This window comes from Babylonia areolata, chromosome 18 (genome assembly GCF_041734735.1).
Source record: "Babylonia areolata isolate BAREFJ2019XMU chromosome 18, ASM4173473v1, whole genome shotgun sequence".
Taxonomy (NCBI): Eukaryota; Metazoa; Mollusca; class Gastropoda; order Neogastropoda; family Buccinidae; genus Babylonia; species Babylonia areolata.
The window spans coordinates 33,263,221-33,289,087 of NC_134893.1; the positions used below are offsets into that span (position 1 = coordinate 33,263,221).

At 42.4% G+C, this 25,867-nt stretch overlaps 1 protein-coding gene across 2 annotated transcripts in view; it reads left to right on the forward strand.

Annotated features, from left to right (window-relative positions):
• LOC143292690 (D-beta-hydroxybutyrate dehydrogenase, mitochondrial-like) overlaps window positions 1-25,867 on the forward strand; it is a 32,649-nt gene that overhangs the window by 3,793 nt on the left and 2,989 nt on the right. The window contains exons 1-6 of one of the 2 annotated variants that reach the window (XM_076603198.1): window positions 10,377-10,613; window positions 16,995-17,208; window positions 18,013-18,213; window positions 21,205-21,357; window positions 21,630-21,823; window positions 24,509-24,748. In XM_076603198.1, the coding sequence (XP_076459313.1) occupies window positions 17,001-17,208; window positions 18,013-18,213; window positions 21,205-21,357; window positions 21,630-21,823; window positions 24,509-24,748 (996 nt within the window). In that variant the 5' untranslated portion in view covers window positions 10,377-10,613; window positions 16,995-17,000. Of the gene's footprint in view, window positions 1-10,376; window positions 10,614-16,994; window positions 17,209-18,012; window positions 18,214-21,204; window positions 21,358-21,629; window positions 21,824-24,508; window positions 24,749-25,867 lie in introns of those variants that run through there. The other variant, XM_076603197.1, reaches the window with a different exon arrangement.

Consider the following 25,867-nt stretch of genomic DNA (forward strand, 5'->3'; position numbering starts at 1 on the left):
TACACAAGTGTCAGGAGAGATATGTGTACGTGTGTGTGTGTGTGTGTGTGTGTGTGTGTGTGTGTGAGGGGAGGTGGGGTAGAGGATGAGGTATGTGAGTGTATGCATGCCTACACTGTGGGAGCAACAGGATATTGGAACGTGTATATATATATATATATATCTTTGTATGTACGTGTGTGGAGTTGGGGGTGGGAGATATGGGCGTATGTGTGTGTGCTTGTACAAGTAAGTGTTCATCTCTGTGAGTGTGTGTTTGTGTGTGTGTGTGTGTGCCGTGGAAGCTGCGATACGTAGACTAGAAATGAGTGTGTGGAGGAGGGGGTAGAGGAGGTGCAAGGTAATGTGTGTGTGTGTGTGTGTGTGTGTTGGAGCTCATGTACGTTTATATGTATTTGACTGTGCTTTCATATGTGCTTGTACAAGTAAGTGTCCATCTCTGTGAGTGTGTGTTTGTGTTTGTGTGTGTGTGTGTGTGCCGTGGAAGCTGCGATACTTAGACTAGAAATAAGTGTGTGGAGGAGGGGGGTAGAGGAGGTGCACGGTAATGCGTGTGTGTGTGTGTGTGTTGGAGCTCATGTACGTTTATATGTATTTGACTGTGCTTTCATATATGTGAAACTGCATGTCTGGTGCATTTCTGTTATGCATGTGTGGGTGTATGTGTGAATGTGTGTCTTCATTTTTTACATTTATTTGCTTATTTATCACCATTGTTGTCTTATTTATTTATTTATTTATGTTTTATTATTATCATTTTATTAGTATTACTAATATTATTACTACTACCTTTTTCTATATTATAATTATTATTTATTTATTTATTTATTTATTTATTTATGCAAGCTTATCTATTATTTATTCCCCCGTTGTTGTTTTTTTTTTTTTTTTTTTTTTTTTTTTTTTTTGTGTGTGTGGTTGTGTGTGTTTTTTTTTTGTGTTTTTTTTTGTTTTTTTCCAAGGCCTGACTAAGCGCGTTGGGTTACGCTGCTGGTCAGGCATCTGCTTGGCAGATGTGGTGTAGCGTATATGGTTTTGTCCGAACGCAGTGACGCCTCCTTGAGCTACTGAAACTGAAACTGAAACAGTGTCCGTGTGTGTGTGTGTGTAGTAGTAGTAGTAGTAGTAGTAGTAGAGGGACTGGCATTTTTTTATGTCCCCTTCAATATCGGTCTCCTTTTATTTGTTGGATACCTATATGTTTTCTTTTACACGTACTGTAAATCACTCGTCAATATCAATATTTTTTTTCTTTTAAACTGATGTTCATGTCAAGGAGATTTTTTAACGCATTAGTATTTTGTGCAAGTTTAGTTTCGATGGGTAGTGCATTCCATATTTGTGGAATTCTATTTGCTAATGAATTTTTCCTTAGGTTAGTATTACAGTGCTCTTTACAAATTTTCATCATTGAATTTCTTGTGCTCTCATAGTCTGCCATTCTAAAAATATGATTCACATTGACTTCATTATAGCAATTTAACATTTCGTATGTTTCTATTAAATCCCCACTTAGCCTTCTACCCTTTAATGAATGCAGGTATAAGTATTTAAGTCTGTTGATAGCTCATAGATTTGAATTCTTTTAATAACTTTGTTGATCTTCTTTGTACCCTTTCTATAGCTATAGATTGTAAATGTTCTCTTAATTATTCCTATCATCTGGTTGGGTTTATATATTATATGCCAAGGTCATTCTCACTTTGACATTTTTCAATGTCCTGTGTGGTGTCTTCTATTATCATCTGGTATTTGTTTTCTGGATTTTTTCTTCCCATGTGCATTACTTTACACTTTGATATGTTAAAATATAGATTCCATCTATCAGTCCAGTCCTGTAACTTATACAAGTCCTTTTGTACTTTAGTATTATTTTGTGCATTGCCGTAAAGTTTAGTATCATCAGCAAATATTTTGCATTTGCTTTCTATACTTTCAGGAAGGTCATTTATGTATATTGTAAAAAGCACTGGGCCAAGTATGCTACCTTGTGGTATACCACTTACAACATTTTCATTTGTTGACATTTTTTTCTCCATTTCTAACTACCTATGTTCTTTCTAACAAGAAGTTTTCAGTCCAGTTCAGTATGCTTCCAGTAATACCATATGAAGCTAATTTTAATAAAAGTCTTTGGTGTGGTACAGAGTCAAATGTTTTTCTAAAGTCTAAATAAATTATGTCTACAGGTTTACCCACATCTATCATTTTTGTGAGATCTTCAATTACTTCTAGGAGCTGTGTTGTACACGATCTTCTCTGTCTAAAACCATGTTGACAGTATGCACACAGATTGTTTGTTGTCATGTGTGATACTATAACATCCGTAATAAAGGACTCCAAAATCTTACACACAATACAAGTCAAACTCACTGGTCTATAGTTTCCTGGTTCATGTTTTGACCTTTTTTTATATATAGCTGTTACCTCAGCCATTTTCCAATCTTTCGGTAGGCAAGCAGATTCAAGTGATTTATTATATATCATACTCAAAGGAAGAACTAACTCTCTGCTCAATTCCTTTAATATCCTTGAGGGTATTTTGTCTGGTCCTTGTGCTTTGTAGGGGTCTAAGGCATGCAACCTCTTTACTGACAATGAAGTGACTCTTAAGTCACAAATATTAACGTTTTGTCAAAGTCTCTTTAGTATACACACTTGCAAAGAATTTATTAAGTGTTTCTGCTTTTTCTAGATCGTTTTCTGCTAAGCTTCCATCTTCTTTTTTCAGTACCCCTATTCCTGTACTAAGTTTTGTTTTTTCTTGCACATATTTCCAAAATAATATTTTAGGACTTTGCTTACATTTTTTGGCTAAATTTCTTTCATAATCTTTTTTAGCTTTTTTAATGATTTTGCAGCATTTATTCCTTTCTTTGATGTAGCATAGATAGGAGTGACCTGACGCTTATACAATTTATATTTCTTTCTGATGATTCTCATTATTTTTTTGTTCATCCATGATGGTTTGATTTTTTTTCTTGTCTATTTGACACTTTTGGTATATATATATATATTCATAGTTTTGTGAAGTATAGTCTCTAAGTCATTCCAACACTGGTTCACATCTTTTCCATCCCAATCCATTGATGCCCAGTCCACTTTATTTATCATTTCTCTCACTCCATTATAGTTTCCCTTTTTTAAATCAAATTTATACTTTTTTTCTGCTTTTTCCTTCACCAGTGAAATGTGGAACTGAAAAACCAACATAACATGGTCACTCTTTCCCAGGGGGTCTAGGTGGTTAATATCTGATACTAAATTGTTTTCATTTACTATTACCAGATCCACAATACTGGGTTTTTGACCTGGTTTTGTTCTTGTTGGTTTTGACACCTTTTGTATCAGGAATGCATCACGTAAGCATTCAATAAATTTATTGTCTGAAGGGCCTGTCCACGTACCATCCCACTGTATAGCTGGATAATTGAAATCTCCCATAATACATACCTTGTTGAATTTTGTTATTTCTTTGGACTTTAAGAGTTCAAATAATCCTTCTGTGTTTTGTTCTGATGAATGTGGACTTCTGTATATACACCCCATTAAAACTCTCTCATCATTCGCACTTTCAAATTTACACGATACACTTTCTTCAAAAGTAAAATTTGTTAATGTAGGACATTCTTGCGCTTTTAAAGATTTATGTTCATACAGGGCCACACCTCTCTTTTCATTGGTATTAGTAAATATATCATAATTTGGGATATATCATAATTTGGGATATTCCAGTGCACTTTAATATTGAATCTATTGTTCCGGGTTTTTTTGGGTTTTTTTTCTTTTTCTGTGAGTCCAATAACATGTGGTTTTATTTCACCTACTCTTGAGTTCCTCTGTCTTATTGGAGAGGCTATCTACATTACTATATAAGAGAACACAATCACAGGAAAACTGAAAGTCTTTAAAATTATTTACAGTCTGTTTGACATTGTCAGGTTGCAGTCACTCCTCATCTGTCTGGGTCTGTTTTTCCTTCACTTTGTCGGACAATGTCTGGTCCTCAACTTTTGTCTTTTTGACTATTTGGCTGTTTCTGATAATTAAATCCTTTTCCCCTTTGACTATTCTTTTTTTTTTTCTGTCAGTAGATCCTTGAATTTTTGTCTTTCTATTGGTGTCATGTCATTGTTTATGTGCACCCTTTTCTTAGGGTCACTGATTCCCTGATTTGTCATTGTTGCTTTTTTCAGGAGTTCTTTTTTTCTGCTTTCTGTGGTCACAGTCACTTTCAACATTCTAGGTCTGTTCCTCCCTTGTTTTGCCAACCTGATTGGGTTTGTCAGTTCTCTTTTATCCACTTTTATCACCACCACCCCCACCCCACCCCCATGCCTCCCAATTGTTTGAATAGATCCGGTTTTACTTAGGTGCAAGTCTGATGGACCCACTGTTTGCAATTATAACACTCCACAGACAGAGTTGCGTCATCACCGTCCTCGCATGGATCGTCACAAATCAAATCAATGTATGTGTGTGTGAGTGTGTGTATGTATTTGTGTGTGTGTTTGTGTGTGTGTGTGCGTGTGTGTGTATGTGTTTTGTGTATGTGAGTGTGTGTATGTGTTTTCGTGTGTGTGTGTGTGTGTGTGTGTGAGAGGGGAGGGTTTCCTACTGGCAACTGCTAAGTTCTGCATTATAGGAGGAGCAACCATTTTACAGGTAGCCTGCTGTGTGTCAGTGTGTGTGTGTGTGTGTGCGCGTGTGTGTGTGCGAGCGCGCGCGCCAGTGTGTACACCGTGTGTGTGTGTGTGTGTGTGTCAGTGTGTGCTTCTGTGCGGTGTATTGGCCCAGGTATAGTAAGAACGCAGAGGAGGGAGGGATCCTGTAGTACTGACGCTATGTCGTGTAAAAAGGTCAGTTAAAGGTTCCGATCGAGTCAATCTTTTACGGCCATATCGATCCACTGATTTCTGGAGCTAGCTCCTTCGCGGCCGTTTCAGTATTTTTTCCCAACGGAAGGCAGGTACCCCGGCATTCACCGTAGCACATAGAGTGAGTTCAGCAACTGACTCGAGGTAACTGACTGCCGTGAAATAAAGTACCAGTGCGGCCTTTCGCCTGAAACAAATTGATGAGGTATTTTCGGAATCCTGATCACCGATGAACACTGGATCACAAGTCAGTCCAACGCCTAACCGATTCTGCCATGGCGCTTGGCATTTACTAATACGGCCCCACACACTGCACTGACACACATTGGCTCATGACACTGATACACACACACCGATTCCGACAAGACACCAACAATGACACCAACAACGACACCAATAATGACACCGACAACAACAACGACACCGACAACAGCAACAACAACACCGACGACACTGACAACGACAACACCGACAACAACACTGACACCGACACCGACACACACTGTCACACACACACACACACACACACACACACACACACACACACACACACTGATACACACACACACACACACACACACACACACACACACACACACACACACACACACACACACACACACATGCCTTCCGTCTAATAACACTTATAGTGAATAGACGTTAAACTGAAGATCTAACACACACACATTGACTGACATGCGTCACACTGACGCGCGCACACGCACACACACACACACACACACACACACACACACACACACACACACACACATACTGGACACAGAGAGAAAGAGATGAGAGCCGATGGAAGCGCGACCACGAAAATTGATTGACACTGCTGAGACAGCCGTGACGGAGTGCATCAGTCAATAAAATTTGAAATGAACGATGAAAGAGAGAAAGGGTGGGGAGTGGGGGGACAGCTAAACTGCCAGACGAAGTGATGCACTTGAACAGAGGATGAGATGAGGGACCGTGACAGTTGTTTGGGCCTGTAAATTTAACTTTGGCGTGGCAGTTTCCACATTATTTTCTCAACCTCCACTGTTATCTAATCAGTGTTAATTTTCAATGTTTGTATATTCTAGGTTTAAAAAAAACACAACTTTTTCTCTAAAAGAAAGAATAAAAAGTTTTATTCAGAACGCTTGACTTGATTCAGCATAATTCAAGACGGTAAGTTAATCGGCGTAACACTGAAGTTAGGCGATGAAGACGCATAACTTTGCACCTTGAAAATTGTCCATGTAGCGCTCCGAGATTGTTTATTGTATAGTGTGGTGTTATATTATCAGTAACCCGCTACGTTGAATACGTTCAGTATAACATTCGATGCAAGAGAAAAAGAAAAAAGAAAGAAGTTACGATGGCGTGTGTGCCTGTGCGGGCGTGTGTGTGTGTGTGTGTGTGTGTGTGTGTGTGTACCGCTGTGTTGGCGGTTCTGTTAAAAAGCATTGACCTGCTCTGTATTCACGGGATTTTATGGTACACTAAGCTTACGACTTTTCACCATTGATAGTAGCGAGGCGACAAACATGATAAAGACGGATACACTATTATAATACTTCACCTCCCCTCTCTCTCTCTACGGCGAGAATACGCGCGTGCGTGCCGTTGTGTGTGTGTCAAGTCAAGTCAAGTCAAGTCAAGATTTTATTTCATGATGGTAAATTGAATAAGCAACAATTGCTTTTTTACATCAAGCCATCAATGAAAATAATAATAATTAAAGAGAAGGGGAAAAAATGAAAAAAATGAAAAAATGTGTGTGTGTGTGTGTGTTTGCCGGTGTGTGTGTACGCTCGCGTGCGTGTATGTGGGAGGGGTGAGGCCGGGTCCGTCGCAAGCATGCGTGCCGCTGCACCCGCCCCTCCATCCCCCACTCTGTCTCTCTTTCTTTTTGTCTCACCTGTTCTCTAACACGATACATAACTTAGAATGTGACAACAGAAAGCTGTTCATGGCAATCTCTAAACCTACTTCTGCCTACATACAACAACTGCGAAGTCTGTAAATAAATCCAAGATTCAGACTGTCGCTAACATTTTGAAAATTCACCAACACTTCCACGCTTACTTGTGACGTGACGCCTTCTTGACATCAAAAATTTCTAATCGTAATGAAAGTATGCACAGACATTCTCCGTATCTGCATATTAATGAAATACAACCCCAGAAGTTAGTGTACCAAGTACCTGATCTTGATTCACTAATTAAGCTATAGCGAGTTTTTGCAAGTTTTGGTGTTGCTTTTTTTTTTTTTCTTTTTTTTCTTTTTTTTTTTTGTGGTGGTGGTGGTGGTGGTTTTTTGTTGTTGTTTTTTTTTATAGGGGGGGGGGGGGAGGGGGTTACGATGAACTGAAATGTTCAGCTTTTAAAACTTGTGATCCGTTTGTTTTGTTTTTTTAAATCCTTCTCAATACTTGTTCTGTCTCGACACTGCCGAACAATATATTTTCTTCATATTTTTGTCTGAACACTTTATGATCGTATCACCACCGGATAAACTGTTTTGACAACATAGTTATGTTCTTGAATAACTCGAAGTCTGTCGTGATTTCAGCAGAAAGGGTGGACTCGCTGGTTGCGCACATACTGAGACGGAATCAAAGGCCCCACTGAAATACATGGTTCTAAACATTGCAGAGTCAGGCTAATTCCCTTTGAAATGATCGGTCACACGTTATCTAAAACTATTTTAAAAATATATATATATATAAATGTGTGTGTGTGCGTGTGTGTGTGTGTGTGATTTTACTAATTCTATCACAAAATCTGCACCTTCTATTGAACAAAAAGCAATTAGAATTCTTTTCTCTTCCAACATGTACTGATCAACAGGCGCGCTCAACCCACAAACTTTTTTTTATTTTTTTATGTATTATAATCAAATGTGATAAATCACATTGTCTTTTCTTTTAGTCTCATCTCAGTGGAACATGAAGATAAAGCCAGTTTTTAGTTCGAGATAACGAGAGTGATTTGAGGCCATTTAGGTTCGTATGGTACTGACGAACAAACATGTCATTTACTACTAGGCACATGTCATGTTGGTTAGAACTGTATTAACATTTTCCGTTTTCAGTTGGTTAATGGTCAATATCGATATCCAAATCGGACTTGGTAAATGTCATCGTCATCATCCGTTATCAACAACATCAGTCACCGTCGAGTCGTCGTCGTTAACGTCACCATAATCAACACGATAAACGGATCTACCATGTGCGGCATTTAGTGAGTGCACGTAAAGGTATACACGACAACAAACATGTCCCTGGCCAAATTTGGTAGAAATCTACCGACAGCGAACCGGGCAAAACAAGCACGCAGGTTCATTATTTTATTTCTCTCAATAGGTGGCGCTGCACCGGGTCGGCACGTTCCACCTTGAAGAGGTGCCCGAATTTCACGCCGTGAAATCTGTTGTGATAAGAAAGAAACACAACAAAAGAAATACAATAGATTCCGCAACGCAAATTCATCGCGATATAACGCAACGCATCACCGTGGCAACGCATTATAACTCCGCAATGCAATATACCTACACACACACACACACACACACACACACACACACACACACATGCCTTCTGTCTAATAACACTTACAGTGAATAGACATTAAACTGAAGATCTAACACACACACACACACACACACACACATTGACTGACATGCGTCACACTGACGCGCGCACGCAAGCAGTCTGAGAAGAATCCTTACTTATATAGCGCCTATCCTCGGTCGGAGACCAAGCTCTAAGCGCTTTACAAACTTGGCGTCATTTGCACAACAGGCTGCCTACCAGAGTAGAGCCGACTGACGGCTGCCATTGGGCGCTCATCATTCAGTTTCCTGTGTCATTCAATCAGATTTCAGGCTCGCACACATACACACTCAGACAGATATGTAACATGTATGACCGTGGATTGCCGGGGGCCACACGCCGGTGTCCCAAAACAAGCGTCAAGCATCATGCACCAGCTAGGTGCCTGACACGGTACCCCCAAGGGAAGACAGCAAAGTCAGAATGACCAGAAACACCTGGCGAAGAGACGTTCACGCAGATATCCCACCTGTGGCCAGGAGTCAGATAGAGGTGAAAGGCACATTCTTCTTCTTCTTCCGCGTTCCCCGGCCACGCTAGATTTTCAGTCCGGTCAGGACAGCGAAGTCTGCGGTCCGTCACAGGGACCCCACCGGTCCCTACAGTTGCTCTTGGATCTCCACCGGGCTGGGCCATGCCTGGCGTCTCAGTGCGTCGAAGGTGGGGCAGGACTGCAGGAGGGGGTCTGTGGGCCTGTGCCACAAGGGCACTGGTCAGTATTTGATATCTTCAGACGGTAGAGGTGGGAGAGGAGCTGACAGTGTCCCGTTCGCAGTCTGAAGATAGTGACCTGCGCCGCTCTGTCCAGCTATAATAATAATAATAATGGTATTTATATAGCGCTGAATCTTGTGCAGAGACAAATCAAAACGCTTTCGCACCAGTCATTCACACGCATGCATAACTCTAAAACTGGAGAAACTGAAGACAAGGAAGAGGCAGGGAAGGGGGGCTATTTTGGGAAGAGGTGGGTATTAAGGCCAGACTTGAAAGAGCTGAGTGTGGAGACTTGACGAAGCGAAAGAGGAAGTTCATTCCAATTGCAAGGTCCAGAGACAGAGAAAGAACGGCGGCCAACAGTCAAGAGCTTGAATCTGTGTATGCGTAAACAGAGTGGATCCGAAGCTGATCGTAGTGAGCGAGATGGAGTGTAGAGAGGAAGGCAGCCACAGAGATAGGAAGGGGCTGATTTGTGAATACATTTGTAAAATAGAGTCCTGATCTTGTACTTTATTCTGTGTGAGACAGGGAGCCAGTGGAGATGTTGCAAAAGAGGAGTGATGTGCTCAGATCTTTTCTTTCTGAGGACGAGTCGGGCAGCAGAGTTTTGTATGCGCTGAAGGGACTGAATGGATGAAGCAGGCAAACCAGACAATAGAGAGTTACAGTAGTCAAGGCGAGAGAGAATGAGAGAAACGACAAGTCGTTAATGAACAGATATTTCTGGATGGAACTGATGCGCCGCAATTGACAGTAGCAGGATTGACATGTCTGACTGATACATTTTTGCATGGACAGTGTTTTGTCAAGGACAACTCCGAGGTTCCTGACTGAACTGAACATGGATGCCGGCCTTTTCGTCTTCCGTCCCGACGGATGTCCAGAAGTTGGCGCCATGCTTTCCTGAAGCTGTCTCAGTATCCCCCCCTCCCCCCAACCCCCTCACCCCCGTTCGTGTGTGCGTACTAGTATGTGGCTCTGTGTGTGGGCACAGCATATGCGCGTGCCTTAGTGTGTGTGAATGCATGTTTCGTGCACGGATACATGTATATTTGCCTATAGTATGCTCGATCTCCGTTTTCGAGTCTCTGCGAATGCGAAAAGCAATACATTGTCAAGCGCCTGTTGTTTGTGCAGCAATTGCCTTGTGCGCAGCGGCCTCGGTCCCGTAATTCCTCTTGCAGCAGGCAAATCTTCAGCTGCTGAGCATGAAAGCCTTCGAGCAAGCAAGTAAACAAAAAGTATTTACACAGTGTGAACAGCGGCTGTGTTAAAGATTTGGGTGCGTAATACATTTTTTTTTTTTTAACTATTGTTGCAAGGATAGTCCGCACATTTCCGTGTTTTGGAGCCGACACTGGAAAAGAGGGGCATTTGGAGTTGGCCTTTTTGTGGTGTGGCTTGTGTGAAGGGTAAGGTGGGAGTTGTAAAGCTGTTTTCGCTTGTTATATATTGGCATACACACACACACACACACACACACACACACACACACACATTTGTATTTCTTTTTATGATAACAGATTTCTGTGTATGAAATTCGGGCCTCTCTCCCCAGGGAGAGCGCGTCCAGTCGCTACACTACAGCGCCACGACCCATTTTTTTGCACTGATTTTTTTCCTGCGTGCAGTATATACATATAATCATGTGTGTGTGTGTGTGTGTTCTTTTTTATCTCTCCATCTTGGTCTGTTTTTGTCTGCCTCTCCATCTGCCAGCCTCTGTCTCTGTCTCCCTCTCTCTCTCTCTCTGTTTGCACCCCTCCCTCTCACTGCTCTCCTTCCTCCCCCTTTCCCTCTCACTCTGTCTACTGACGCCTTCATCTCACTGTCTGCCTGTCGGTCTGTTTATCGCATGGAAAAATATCTGTACAATTATCTCACGTTGTCATAAAAATGCTTCAAGCTCTCTCTCTCTCTCTCTCTCTCTCTCTCTCTCTCTCTCTCTCCTCCCCCCTCTCTTTTTCCGTGTGGGTGTGGGTGTTCATGTTCTTTTGCTTAATGTCTGTCCACATTTGTGATTTTAGACGAAACTCCATCATCTCCCCCACCCTCACTGTGAAGGGTAAGGTGCACGGAAATTGTAAAGCTGTTTTCGATTGTTTTACACACACACACACACATATATATATATATATATATATATATATATATATATATATATATATATATATATATCTATATATATATACTGGATAGATAGTATATAATATATATAAATTATATATATATATATATATATATATTGTGTGTGGGTGGGTGATGAGAGACAGGCGTTTAGCACACGGCGGCAGGATTAAAAGGTACTGAGGAAAATCTGTGCTTAAAGTGGGTCACCATGCCGGCTCCTGGCCAAGATTGTTCTGTGCATTTGCATTCTTTGCAGCAACACTAAAATGCATGCATTCACTCCCGGCACAGATGTTGCGGTTTCAGTTCGCTCGACATTCTACTGCTTTACTAAGCCGCCGTGAGATGTTCAAAGCTCGAACCCTGCGGCTTTATGGCCTTGTTTTGCTGGGTGAGATATTCACAGCCAGTGACTCTTAAATGCCGCTTATGAAGCCTATCATACCTATATCTCAATGCTTGGTGAGATATTCTTAACATGACCTAGTAAAACTGAAAGACTGAAAGAGATTCAGTTGTCTACGGTAGTATGTTGAAGTTTGAGTTCTGCCCAACTCTGGTGGCCGGCGGCCCCACTTAAGTATTATGGTTTGAGTGTGCGATATTGTCGTGTACTTTATACTGTGTCATACAACAGGTAATCCCATAAAGAATTTATTACTGAATTCAAGCAACTGAAGACCATAAATGAATAATAGCTCCGCCGCACCTTTCGGACAGAATGATGCGAGCTGTGAAGTATGCTTAAACCTCACTCAGTACGGCCAGTCCTCTCTTCTCCTCTACACAGACCCCTCGGATGTCCAGTGGGTGTCTGAATGACCCAACCTTTAGCTTCCGTCGTCAGAATTGTGGTATTCTTTGTCAACATTCACCTCTTCAGTATAAGAGCCTTCCGCTTGCAATATTTTGATGATGGCAACTGGGGTGAAACGCTGTTAACGTCGTCTCTTTCGCCGTTCGTATGGAGAGAGTTAAAGCACCTTCAGTTCTCAGACGAGTTTGACACAAAGGCCGAGGCAACTATAGGACGCACACTCAAACCATGATTTTGAGGAGACGCCCTCTCATTCGGCCACAAAGAGTAGAATTTCAGTTTCAGTATCTCAAGGAGGTGTCATTGCGTTCAGTTTGGGCAAATCCATATACGCTAGACCACATAATAATAATAATAATAATAATACATAGTTTTTCTATGGCGCGATATCCAGCACCAATGCTGCTCAAAGCGCCTTACATCGTAGTTGACTACAAACATGCCTTAAAAAAAAAAACTCTATCAACCGCTATCTGACAATGGAAAACATCCAGTGTGTTCATATGAGTGCAAAAGCACACTAAAGATTATAAAAGCTATGAAGTAAATATGGGTTAGATTAAAACAAAACGCATTTCATAGAACACATACACACACACCCACACCGCATGCACACGGCACACACACACACACATATATATATATATATATATATGTGTGTGTGTGTGTGTGTGCACATCTGCTCTGACCGTGACCACTGAGCAGCATAACCCCCAAAGCGCTTAGTCATACCTTTCAAGTTACTCAGTTGTGTGTATGCACATATATGTGTGCACCTATCAGAGTGAATTTCTTCTACAGAATCTGCCAGAAGATCAGCCCTCTTGTTGCCGTGGGTGTTTTCTCAGTGCACCATGTGTGTGCTGCACTTCGGACCTCGGTTTACCGTCTCATCCAAAAGACTAGACGCTCGGTTTCGTTTTTCCAGTCAAACGTGGAAGAAAAGGCGAGACTCGTGGGAATCGAACCCAGCCCCTCACGGACACTGTATTGGCCAGGTGATGAGCGTCTAAACCATTCTGCCAACTTTCTTCGTCGGGTAGAACTGACGCGGTTTATTGCCCTCATTTTGCTGGGCTCTGCTTCTGCAAAGTGTTGCTGATAACAATGTAAGCAACAATGATTACTGCTATCAACCCATAGGTCAGCTGTTTGTTACACTTGTAACCCCCACCAACCAAAATCATGTGTGAAGAGAGTTTTCCTGATTTCACATTGATCAAAGATAACGATATCTCGCTCAATTAGACAAAACAAAAAACAAAACAAAACAAAAAAAGATTTGAATTTTTGCAATTTTATTTCAGTTATTCTTCTTTCTTTTGAAACAAAGTAAATATAAGATTACAGGTAGATATTATTTTTACTCTTAATACGAAAACTTTTGGCTACATTTTACGAATAGGACGGAGGACACACACACAAAAAACAAGGGACGGGAAGTGATGACAGTGAAGACAGTTGGGAACGGGAGCGCGCAGACACTGTAACCAACACACACAGAGAACAATGTTTTACTTAACCTACACCATCACAATAAAATATAATTACGTTCAAAACAGAGTTTTAGTTTTACGTAACAATCAGACATACAGTACATAAGACAATCTCTCTTCAAAATTACAATTTCACAACCTCAACATTGCAAACAAAAACAGAATTACCCTGAATTACTCACAATATATATATATATATATATATATATATATATATATATATATATATATATATATATCTGATCATAACATTCAGTTTAAACAACAAACACACTATTACAATCACATACTTTGCAGGCATATTGTGCAGCTTTTAACAGTCACGATTCCAGTGATTATGAGAGATAATTTTAATGCTTGCCCTCATACTTCTACAAGGACTAACTATGAGTCTTTTCTTCTAGAGTGCAACTTATGTCCCATGGAATGGGTACACCATAGACATCAATGCACACTTTTAACAGAATGGGAAAAGAGAATTTTGTATGTTTTTTACTGAATTAATAAAAGAAAGAGTAAAGCTTATCCCATCAAGCCATTGTACCATGACTCAGAATTCGGAGACACCTCTTTATGGCTCCTAATTCATATAGTGACAGAGACAGCCCAGCCATTTTCAAACAGATTACAACTAAGCTTCACCTCTACTAACAACAATAACACCATCTCTCGTAATCTACGAAACATTGCACATACCAGACAATACTTTTGCATCCAACCACACAAACCCCTTGTGAAGCAATTCTGTAATACAACAGCATTATTCAACCACACAAGTCAATTAACCATTCAATCATCCATAACAAAAACAAAACATTAAACATCACACAATCCCAGTCATCATTGACCATGATGAGAACAATATAATTATTGCTAACAAAAATCTGTTATCAGCCTTCAAGTCACAATAGTACTGAATTCAGAGTTTTGAGCAACGTTTGCTTCAACCACTTTTACTCATTGAAACACGTACCTAAACAGCCCACAATAATACCAGACCCAAGAATATCAACAAATGGCTCTAGCTGCAGCCAAAACACCTCCAACAAGCTGTGCATCCTTAGTTTTTCCACTGCACCAATGCTAATTAACAAAATGCAAAAAAAACGTGACGAAACAGAAACAAAATGTCCCCATCTATTCGCGCCAGATCTAGTTTCAAATAATCTTAATCAAACAAGAAAAGTATTATGTTCTGAACGGTTTGGGGTTTTTTGTTGTTTTTTTTTGTTTTGTTTTTTTAATCCCAAAAGCATTTAATCCGTTGATTCTGCAATTAAGTATGTTACTCTTTTTATCAACACACCTAAAAATAAACATAGTATACCTGATTTAATATCTGCGTGAAAAGTTTTTACATTGTGTTCATTCCGCCATTTGTGAGCCACTCCGATTTTGTTTTTCTGCCCAAAACCTAGCTAACGTACCCAAATCGACTACTGTACGATATTGAGTAGGTTACACACTCTTTAATCCTCAGTTATAGTCTTCTAAATTCGGGAACCGGCAATTTTGCACAGCGTTTTGGATTGCGAGCATGTGAGATATTATGACACACGTGCAGTGTGTAATCCGCACTTTTCATCACTGAGTACGAAATTATCTACAGTTGGTGTTATGGAGCACGAACCGACAATTGCTGACACAGACAGCCACGATTCTGGTTAACCATTGCTTGGTCGGTGATATGATGGCCCGGGACGGGCGGGGTGGTGGGAGTGGTGAGGGGAGGGTACAGCGGGTTGGCGGGCGAGGGGGACAGGGGTGGGGGAGGGTACAAACTGACGGAGCGTGCACTCGGTGACGTTCCGGTTCCGGGAACCCACGGTACAGCACCAGACACACGTCCAGCGGTTGGTGGGTGAGGTCCCTGGCGGCGCTGCAGGGGTGTGTGGGGGAGTGGGGATGGGACTGGTGGCGGTGCTTGCCGATCTCCCTTTCGTTGGACTCTTCAGTGCCTCCTTTGCCGCTAACCCTACAACAACAGCAAAACCACCACCACCACCAACTACAACACCCACACAAAAGACACAGTAACAAAAACGAATTACTTGACAACCCTTACAAAACAATCAACCACAACCACCACCACCAACTCCTAAAATCATTCACAAAAACCCAGTTCAACCCTAATACAACACACACACAACACTCAAAGATAATCATCACAGGACAACAATAAACAACCCCACAGACCTTACCACCACAACGCCCTCATAACAACAAACAACCTCTCAAACAACAACGACAACCCCGAAAGAAGAACAAATACAAATGACAACCCACTACCAAACAACACACACGACCCCACAACACAAACAAACCCAACTTGACTACCAAAACAACCCCCATCGAAACAACTTGACCATCATGGCACAACCAATTAGTTGTTACACTCCACACATTAACTCTCTGACGGCCAAGACCGTGATCATGCATCGAGTGCCTCATTACAAGCGACTTCTCTTTCACGAAGTCCGTTAAGTAATTTTCTGTAATTGTACTCAGATAATCATTTCGAACTCCACTACCCCCAACTACCCGGTTCCCCCATCTCACCATTCATCCCCCTCCCCCTCCTCTCCTAAGTGATAACACTCAAATGTCTGCAATCACCAGTATGCGTGACACCAGGGATTTTAAACAAAATTCATCATCATCATTGCAAACAAACCTTGATGGGCTGGGGAGGGAGAGAGAGGGAGAGGAGGGAGAGAGAGGGGGGACAGAGAGAGGAAAGAGGGAGAGAGAGGAGAGGGTGAGAGAGGAAGAGAGAGAGTCACACACAAAACTGATAAAACTTGAGACAATCAACTCAATCCATTTGAGATAATCTACTCAATTGTGTATTTTTCTATAGGATTTTTTCCTTTCTTTCTTCAGCCCCCTTGTTTGCTTCTTCACATATTTCCAATCTTTTTAACCCAGCAATACAGTGCGCCTTCGTATACCATATGTCGACAGTGGATCCTAGTGACGAACTGACGTCATCTCTCGAGCCCAAAAAGCAAATTTACTTACGTCTTGCATAATGTAAATAGCCTCATACAATTTCGCGAGCAGGGTACCCAGCTTCGCGAACTGGGTACTCGGCATTTTCGTAACATCGCCTTTCCCAGACTGTCACTGGTCTCGGAACCTGGTTTGGTCGTTGGAGTGCCGCATTGTTGAACGCCATCACCAACTGACGTCATTTCTGGCGGTCGCGGGATTGGGCCTGCGTTCCGGCAAAGCTGATCAGAAGTCCTGTTTAATTTTTTAGTTCCTGGTGTGCGAAAGAGGTGATGACACCATCGGGAATTTCCGGTTCATATATATATTTTTTTGCGTTCTGATGATGATGTCCACAGGTAGTGATGACGTCCTGGGAACTAGTGTACGCCCTGCAGGCGGGGATAGTGGGATTGGGGGTGGTGGCCCTGTACTCCGCCCTCACCACCCCCACCCTGCTGTGTGTGACGGCCTTGCTCCTCCTCTACCCCCTGTACTGCCGGCAGCGGAAGAGAGCGGCGGGCAGTGTGTCCCTGGAGGACAGGACCGTGCTGGTCACTGGATGTGACAGCGGTACATAGTTCATGATGATGATAATAATAATAATAATGTGGCGGGCAGTGTGTCCCTGCAGGACAAGACCATGCTGGTCACTGGCTGTGACACTGGTAGACATTTTATAATGATGATGATGATGATGATGCACATTAATACTCATTCTTCAGAATTTCTACAGATATCCTCAGATTTGTTCATTTATGTTCGTTTTTCCCAACAGTGCAGAAAAATCTGCGCAGAGATAAGTTGAAAAACGCGTTTGAAAAAAAAAACAGCAACAACAAAACACAGCAACACAACTAACAACAAATGTTTACATAAAAAAAATATCAAGCCTTCAACTTGTGTTTTGTTTCTTGCATGTGAATTGGTAGACAGTGGACATTCAAATTTTACAGGCAAACCTCTATGTAACTGCCTTCAAGTCAAAACAAACACAAAAAAACACAACAACAAAAAAGATGAAAGAAGGAAACCCTCCTGAAAAACAAGTCACACACACACACACACACACACACACACACACACACAATTAAAAAAAATATATTAACATTTACTTACAGTCTCTTTCTACTCATTTACTTTAAATGGATAGGCTATTTGCTCGATTTAACATGTATTATAATTATGAGCTGAATTTCTACTGCGTTTTGCATATTCATCAATGAATAATTGTTCTTTTTGAAACATGGGCACATGATCAAATTCTGTGTTGTTCTCTGGGTTTATCTAACTGCAGATAGATTTATTACTCATATTGTGTTGTCCCTTTTTTATCAGCAAAGAGAAAATAAAGAATTCTTGTGTCTGTCTGTCAAGGATTCGGTCATGATCTGGCCAAAGCTCTCTTCGAGCAAGGATGCCACGTCATCGCTACAGTCTACCGGCCTGACGGAGAGGGCGCTCAAACTCTGCGTGACGTCAAATCCGACCGGATGACAGTGCTGCCTCTTGACGTCAGCTCTGATGACAGCGTGGCGCAGTGTCTGCGTCAGGTTAAGGAGATGTGCAAAGATTCAGGTTCGTAAACAGCATGTATGTTGTAGTGGTGACCTACTGATCAACAACGACATCATCATCATCATTTCCCTCATCATTACCATTATCATGAAAGGAATTTTACATCTTGTAGTGGTGACCTGCTGATCAACAACAACAGATGATGGAGTCTCCCGTCGGTCCGACGGATGAGTAGGCAGGCAGGCTTATCTGTCGGTGTGTGTCCTCATATGGGAGAAGAGGCTGATTATGGATGCGCAGCACATCCCACAGGTGTTGCAAGGGAAAACGTCTCCAGAAGTTGAGCCCTGCTTCCTTTGCTCACGCTTCTCCTTAATGGCCAGCGTTCTCTTGTTTTCAGACGTCTTTATGCCACTAGAGCACACCATCCTCCAGCGAGAGCGGTCAAGGGCATCAGTTTCCCAGGAAGTGATGTCTATGTCACAGGCTTTGAGGTTTGTCTTCAAGGTGTCCTTGAAGCGCTTGCAGGGTTATCTACGTTCACGGTGGCCTTCCTTCAGCTGGCCATACAAAAGCATCTTCGGGATCCTGCTGTGTCATGCGGACAACGTGTCCTGTCCAGCATAGCTGGCACTGGATCAGCAGGCTTTCGATGCTGGGCAGGCTGCTCCGCTCTAGGCCCTGGAGGATGGAGACCCTGTCTTGCCACTTTATGCCGAGGATCTTTTGTAGGCATCTCTGGTGAAACTGCTCAAGTTGTTGAATGTGACGGCGATACGTCGTCCATGTACAGCAGTACAACAAGGTGGTCAGCACAACAGCTCTGTAGGTTTTCATCTTGGTGCTGAGCCTGATGCCTTTGTTGTTCCACAGCCTGTTGTTGAGTCTGCCAAAGGCGGAGCTGGCCTTGGTGATGCGCAGCGTCACTTCTGTATCAAGGGCTCCGTTGCTGCATAGGGTGCTGCCCTGGTAGCAAAACTTGTCGACTGACTTGATCTCTGTGTCATTGATCTTGATTGCAGGTGGGGGGGAGGCACTGGCGTTCTGTGAGCTAGCTGGTTGGTACATGGACTCGGTCTTGCTGAGGCTGATGGTGAGTCCAAAGCGTCTGCAGTAGGTTGAGAGCCTGTGCATAATGAACTGCATGTCCTCATGGGTGTGTGCAGCAAGTGCGCAGAGGAATTCTCTCAACAGTGCCTCAAACACCCTGGACCTGGCATGGAGTCGCCGCAAGTTGAAAAGTTTGCCATCTGTGCGAAACTGAATGTAGATGCCCCAGTCACAGTCTTGGAAGGCGTCAATCAGCATGGCAGAGAAGAGGATGGAGAACAGTGTGGGTGCCAGGACGCAGCCCTGCTTCACTCCATTTACCACAGGGAACGGATCCGACATGTCAGTATTTTCCTGTACTCTCGCCTGCGTGCCATCATGGAAAGACGCAATCAGCTGGATTAGGCTCTCTGGGCAGCCGAACTTTAGGAGGATCTTCCACAGCCCACGGCGGTTCACCATGTCGGAGGCCTTGGTCAGGTCTACAAAGACCATGTGGAGCTCCTTGTTCTGGTCACGGCACTTCTCTTGCATCTGGCGTACGGCAAACAGCATGTCACATGTTCCCCTGCCTGAGCGGAAGCCACACTGTGCTTCAAGGATGACTGTGTTGGATACATGGTCAACCAGTCTGTTCAGTATGATGCGGGCGAAGATTTTGCCGGCGATGCAGAGGAGAGAGATTCCATGGTGGTTATCGCAGGATGTTTTGTCTCCCTTCCGTTTGTAAATGTGGACAATAGAAGCATCCCTGAAATCCTGTGGGACCTCCCCTCTCTCCCAGATAAACTTGAACAGGGCGGTCAGCTTGTCTGTCAGCACCTCGCCTCCATACTTGTAGATGTCAGCCTGGATTCCATCCGCTCCTGGTGCTTTTCCTGACGTTGTCAGCTTCAGGCCCTTCTGGGTCTCGACCTTGGTGGGAGGGGCAGCTAGCGAGTCACTGACTGGTAGCTGTGGGAGGGCTGCAATTGCCTCGTCTGATACGGACGAGTCCCTGTTGAGGAGGGTGTTGAAGTGCTCTGCCCAGCGGGCAAGGATGTCTTTCTTGCCTGTCAGGAGGGTGGTCTGGTCCAAGGCTCGGACAGGGGTTGATCCTGTGACTCTCGGCCCAAACACAGCTCAGAGACCATCATGGAAGGTCTTCATGTCGTGAGCATCAGCAGCGGACTGAAGCTCTTCGGACTTTCTCTCCCACCAGGTGTTCTTCATCTCACGCAGCCTCTTCTGTACAAGTTGCTTGGTTTGCAAGAACTGGTTCTCCTTCCTCTGGCAGTCTTTATCGGAAATGTGATCCTGATGCCGTATATGCAGTGTGTTCAGGAGCTTGGAGATTCCAGAGTCGTTCTCGTCAAACCAGTCTTTGTGGCTCCTCCGTACAAAGCTGAGTGTGTCAGCTGCTGCTGTGTATACAGCATCTCTAAAGGTGCTCCATACCTCTTCTACATCAGTTGATGCAGGAATTTCTTGGAGAGGTACTTGGATTTGCTGCTGCAGCACGTCCTTGGTGATAGGGAGGCGGTGGATGTGCAGATACTGCCACGTGTAGGACGGCCTCGGCAGGTGCAGGTTTTTTTCTTCGGAGCTCCTTCTCCAAGGGGGACTTCCAGCCAAGGATAAGAGCTCCCCCTGCCCTTTGGTCATCCTCTTCCGCCTTCACAGCCGTTGGGAAAGGTTTCCTCCTCCGCCTGGTCCGTCGTTGGGAGACTTCACATGCGGCAGGTAGTACTGGGTTACATGGTACCAGTAGCAAGGGCTTAGCCCCTGACCTGACACACTCGACAACAACATCATCATCATCATTTCCCTCATCGTCATCATCATCATGAAAGGAATTTTACATCATGTAGTGGTGACCTACTGGTAAGAAGTCCGAAGTCCGATTAGAAAGCGGGCATCCCGAAAAAGCCCTCTCTTACATGTGTACGAGTGAACGAGGACGTTGCAGCCCACAAAAGAAGTCGGGAAATCTTTGCCAAACTGCGTGGTTTATGTGTTCAGGTCTGTGGGGGTTGGTGAACAATGCGGGTCACAACTTTGTGGGGGAGGTGGAGCTGACGACGATGAGGCAGTACCTGATGGTGGCCAACATCAACATCTTTGGCATGGTCAGGACCACCCGGGCCTTCCTCCCTCTGCTCAGGCAGGCCAGGGGTCAGTGCCACACTGTGTGTGTGTGTGTGTGTGTGTGTGCGTGTGCGCGCGCGTATATATGTATGTGTGTGTGTGCATGCATTGTGCGTATGTATGTCTGTTTCTGTCTGTGTATGAATGTCTCACTGACATTGTTGTCTGTCTCTTTGAGTTAACAGGTGTATCACGCAGACATATTTCATACACAGAACTGAAGAGCACGTGCAGTGCGTTTTTACACAGTTCAGAAGTAACATACACAGGGCTTTCCTTTTTTTTTTTTTTTTAATCAGGCCGTATCGTCAACATCACCAGCATCAAAGGCCAGCTCTCCACACCAGTGAGTGCCGCCTACAACCTCACCAAATATGCCGGAGAGACCTTCTCAGAGATCACCCGTATGGAGATGAAGCAGTTCGGGGTCAAGGTCATCATCGTTGAGCCTGGCGACTTTGGGGGTGCCACTGGCTGCCTGAACAAAGAAGGGGTGAGAAAATGGCGGGGGCTGGGTTGCTTGAGCGATCTTTGCAGCGGTAAGTTTGCTTAGAATTAAGAACGTTCCTGACTTGATGTTACTAATTCCATAGACTTTGGTGCAATCTTAACGCTACTAGGTAAACGTAGCTCTGCAAAAATCACTCATGCTGAAACCTTTTAATGTTTTATATATATATATATATATAGATATATATATATAGATATATATGCATACTTTTTTTGTTGATAAGTGTAGATATATATACTTGTGTGTGGGTGAGCATAGTTTTGTGGATAAGTGTGTAAATATTCTTGCCTTCTTAAAAAATTGTAATGGCGCTTAGAGCTCTCCAAGGGGATAAGCGTCTTAAAATGCACTTTATTATTATTATTATTATTATTCATTATTATTATTATGCATCCTGGTCCAGGTCCCTGTCTGTCTGTCTTCATTGGAATCAAGATTGACAGCGAAAACTCTGGTAGCTGTGAGAAGTTGTTATTCACTGAAGTTTTCGTCAGTATTCTGTCGTGACTTTACAAAATGTACCTTTTTGACTCACTTGTGTATTCTGTCGTGATTTTACAAAATGTACCTTTTTGACTCACTTGTGTAAACAAAGTGAGTCTATGTTTTAACCCGGTGTTCGGTTGTCTGTGTGTGTGTGTGTGTGTGTGTGTGTGTGTGTCCATGTGTCTGTGTGTCCGTGGTAAACTTTAACATTGACATTTTCTCTGCAAATACTTTGTCAGTTGACACCAAAGTGGCATAAAAATAGGAAAAATTCAGTTCTTTCCAATCATTTTGTTTAAAACAATATTGCACCTCTGGGATGGGCGCAAAAAAATATTAAAAAAATGAAGCCTAATTATATGCGAACTGCATTTACTGTTATATTTATATTTTTTGTATTCTCTAAACTTGGCACTTTGATCTGATATTCTGACCCAACAACAAGAGCAGTCATTATTATCATTTTTTGTTCAAACAGGAACTTCTTTTGCTAAGCATGGAAGTTTTATTTATTTTGCAAACGTTTTGGTGCAGATAGTAAAGAAGGGAAATTACTCTGTAATTAATGCTAGGGGACTTAATTTGCTTTAAACTGATCTTTCTCATCTAAAACATTACATTTTGAAATTATACTCAATACATAAAAAGCTTGGATTTTTTTTTTAAAGTGTATCACAAGTGAGTCTTGAAGGCCTTGCCTCTCTTGTTATTATTATGGAGGAATCTGGTTTGGTTATAAATGCCAAAACAAGGGACGTTATAGGGTGTGTTTCTTCTGTTTCTCTTATTTACCAGTATTCGATGTAAATAACAATGGCTTGAACTTAAACTGCATATTTTTGTCTAACTTACATTTACAAAGGGCAAACATTGCTCAGTGTCTTTGTTTTCTAAAATCTCCCTTATTTTGATTTCTGTTTGTAAGCATTCTTCTTCTTTTTTTCTCCTCCTCCTCCTCCTCCTCTTCATCCTCCTCCTTCTTCTTCTCCTCCTCCTTCTTCTTCTTCATCTTCTTCTTCTTCATCTTCTCCTCCTCCTCCTCCTCTTCATCCTCCTCCTTCTTCTTCTCCTCCTCCTTCTTCTTCTTCATCTTCTTCTTCTTCATCTTCTCCTCCTCCTCCTCCTCCTCCTCCTTCTTCTTCTTCTTCTTCTTCTTCACTCTCAACTGTGTGAACAGTTCATTGGGGCACCACACAGGAGAACTGTTTGCCAGATTCCTCCAGCCGGCTCTGTCGGTTGTTCTGTGTGTCAAAGCCCGGATGTCTCTGTAAATCGTTTCAACATCCTTTTTGCAATGTTGGTTCATACGTGTGAAGGGAAATAAGTAGCTGTTTAACTTCTTTCCATTCTAAGTAATGTGTTTTTCTCTTCTTTCTTTTTCCATCCTTTCTGCAGTGTTGGTTCATAAGCGTGAACGGAAATAAGTAGCAGTTTAACGTCATTTCCATTCTAAGTAATGTGTTTTTCTCTTCTTTCTTCATCTTCTCCCTTCCTTCCTTCTTCTTGTGTCTCTGCAAGTGGTTTTTCCCCCCATTCATTCTTCAACGTTAATTTATTTATAATCTTCTTCTTCTTCTTCTCCCTCACTCTGGAGTTGATTTGTGTGCATTTGTGATGATTTTTGGTGTGGTTCTGTGAGGCCTGGTTCCTTGGTGCATGTTTTGACTAGGGTGAATGTGACATGTTTTTATCTTGCTGTGATTTGGGCCTATGTGATGTGAGACTGTGATATTGCCTGTGATGATTTACTTATTTTTATGTCACTTAGTTTGAAGTATGTAAATTTTAGCCAGTGTGATGTGAGATAGTCTGAAATATGTATATTTTAGCAAATGTGATGTGAGACTATGTCTATTCATTTATTTTATTCTCTCTTGTTTTCTTTTTCTTTCTTTTTTTGCACATATTTTTACACCACTTTGTCTTATTTTTGTATATCTTATTGTAAAGCGTAGTGAGCCCCATTTGAGATGGGGGTACTGTGCTGTATAAGCCTGCATATTATTATTATTATTATTATTATTATTATTATTACTACAACCCTGCGAAGAAACATTTGGGCACCGCACACGAGACCTGTTTACCACATTCCTCCAGGTCTGTCTGTTGTGTTCAAGTTGGTATGTATCAGAGGGGAAATAAGCAGAATCTAACATGACCACTTCTCTTCCTCTTTGCCAGCTTGCCAGAATCGACCGGGAGTTCAAGGAGATGTGGGATGAGGCTTCGGACGAGGTGAAGGAAGTGTTCAGTAAGGAGCACCTGGACAACTTTAAGAGCATGCTGGGAAAGGTTTCCGGTGCAGCAACCAATACGTCCTTGACCCCCGTCATCCACACCATCACCGAGGCCTTGACCTCTGGTGACCCTGACCTACGCTACATCGTGGATGGAATCGGTGGATGGTTTGATTTCTATTGTGTACGTCAAGTTTCTTTTGGCTTTGTTGTTGTTGTTGTTGTTGTCGGTTGTTATTGTATTATTATAGTGAGGTTAGTTTCAGTTTCAAGTTATTGTTAAGAAAAAAATGGGGCAGATGGCTGACCTCTGCTTAAACCCAACCCGAGGTCAGACCCCGAGGTGGTTATGTGAAACACACACACACACACACACACACACACACGCACATACACACACATACAGACTATGTCTCAAAGTTCGGCATTGTTTGTATTGTGGCTTAAGTATATTATTTCATTAAGGTAAACAACAGAAAATATATTCTTTTTTAAATAGAAAAACTGTCAACGCATTTTACATAACAAAATCAGTGGCATTTTTTCATCGCGTGACTTCAGTGTATTATCTATCTCATTTGCGTTCATAACAATTACAGAAAAACAACATCGTTAAAGTGGTCGAATTTTTTTTTTTATTGTAGATCTACTGATGTTACTTTAACAGAGTACAGTTCATCGGTGATCGATTGTGTTGTTCTTTCAGTATTACAAAAAAGAACAACCGCTTATATTTTGGCTCTGTTATGCTCTTGTTAGAGGCACCATGGCATAATCAGGAGTTGGACTTCTGATCAGTCCAATGTTCACCGTGCACTGATCATGCAGGGTTTGAGGCCCCGTTTCGACATGGTCAGTGTTGTGTCCTGGGGAAAGGCACTTGACTCACTCCACCCACGTGTAAACGGGAACTTGACTTTGTTTAGGCGAAGGTTTAATTGATCGATGGAAGGAGAGAATTGGGCCCCGCCTTCTTTACCGAATCCCAGATAGCTGATACAAAGCTACTGCACTACTCGCAGTGAAAAGGCTTGAACCTTTTACCTTTGCACATTATGGTCTTGTTACTGAATCCGGTCTAATATATTCTATGCTATTGTCTCCTGCATACATTTTCTTGATGACTTCTCCACGGTTTTCAAGTCAGTAAAAAGAAAAGAAAGCCAAATTGTTTTCTGTTACAGTTTAGATTTTGTAAGAGGGTCAATTTCTTTTCTTTCTTTCTTTTTTTTTTTTGACTCCTGTGGGTGGTCATAAGTTTGGTATTGGTGCGCGCGCATGTGTTGTGTGTGTGTTTCTATAA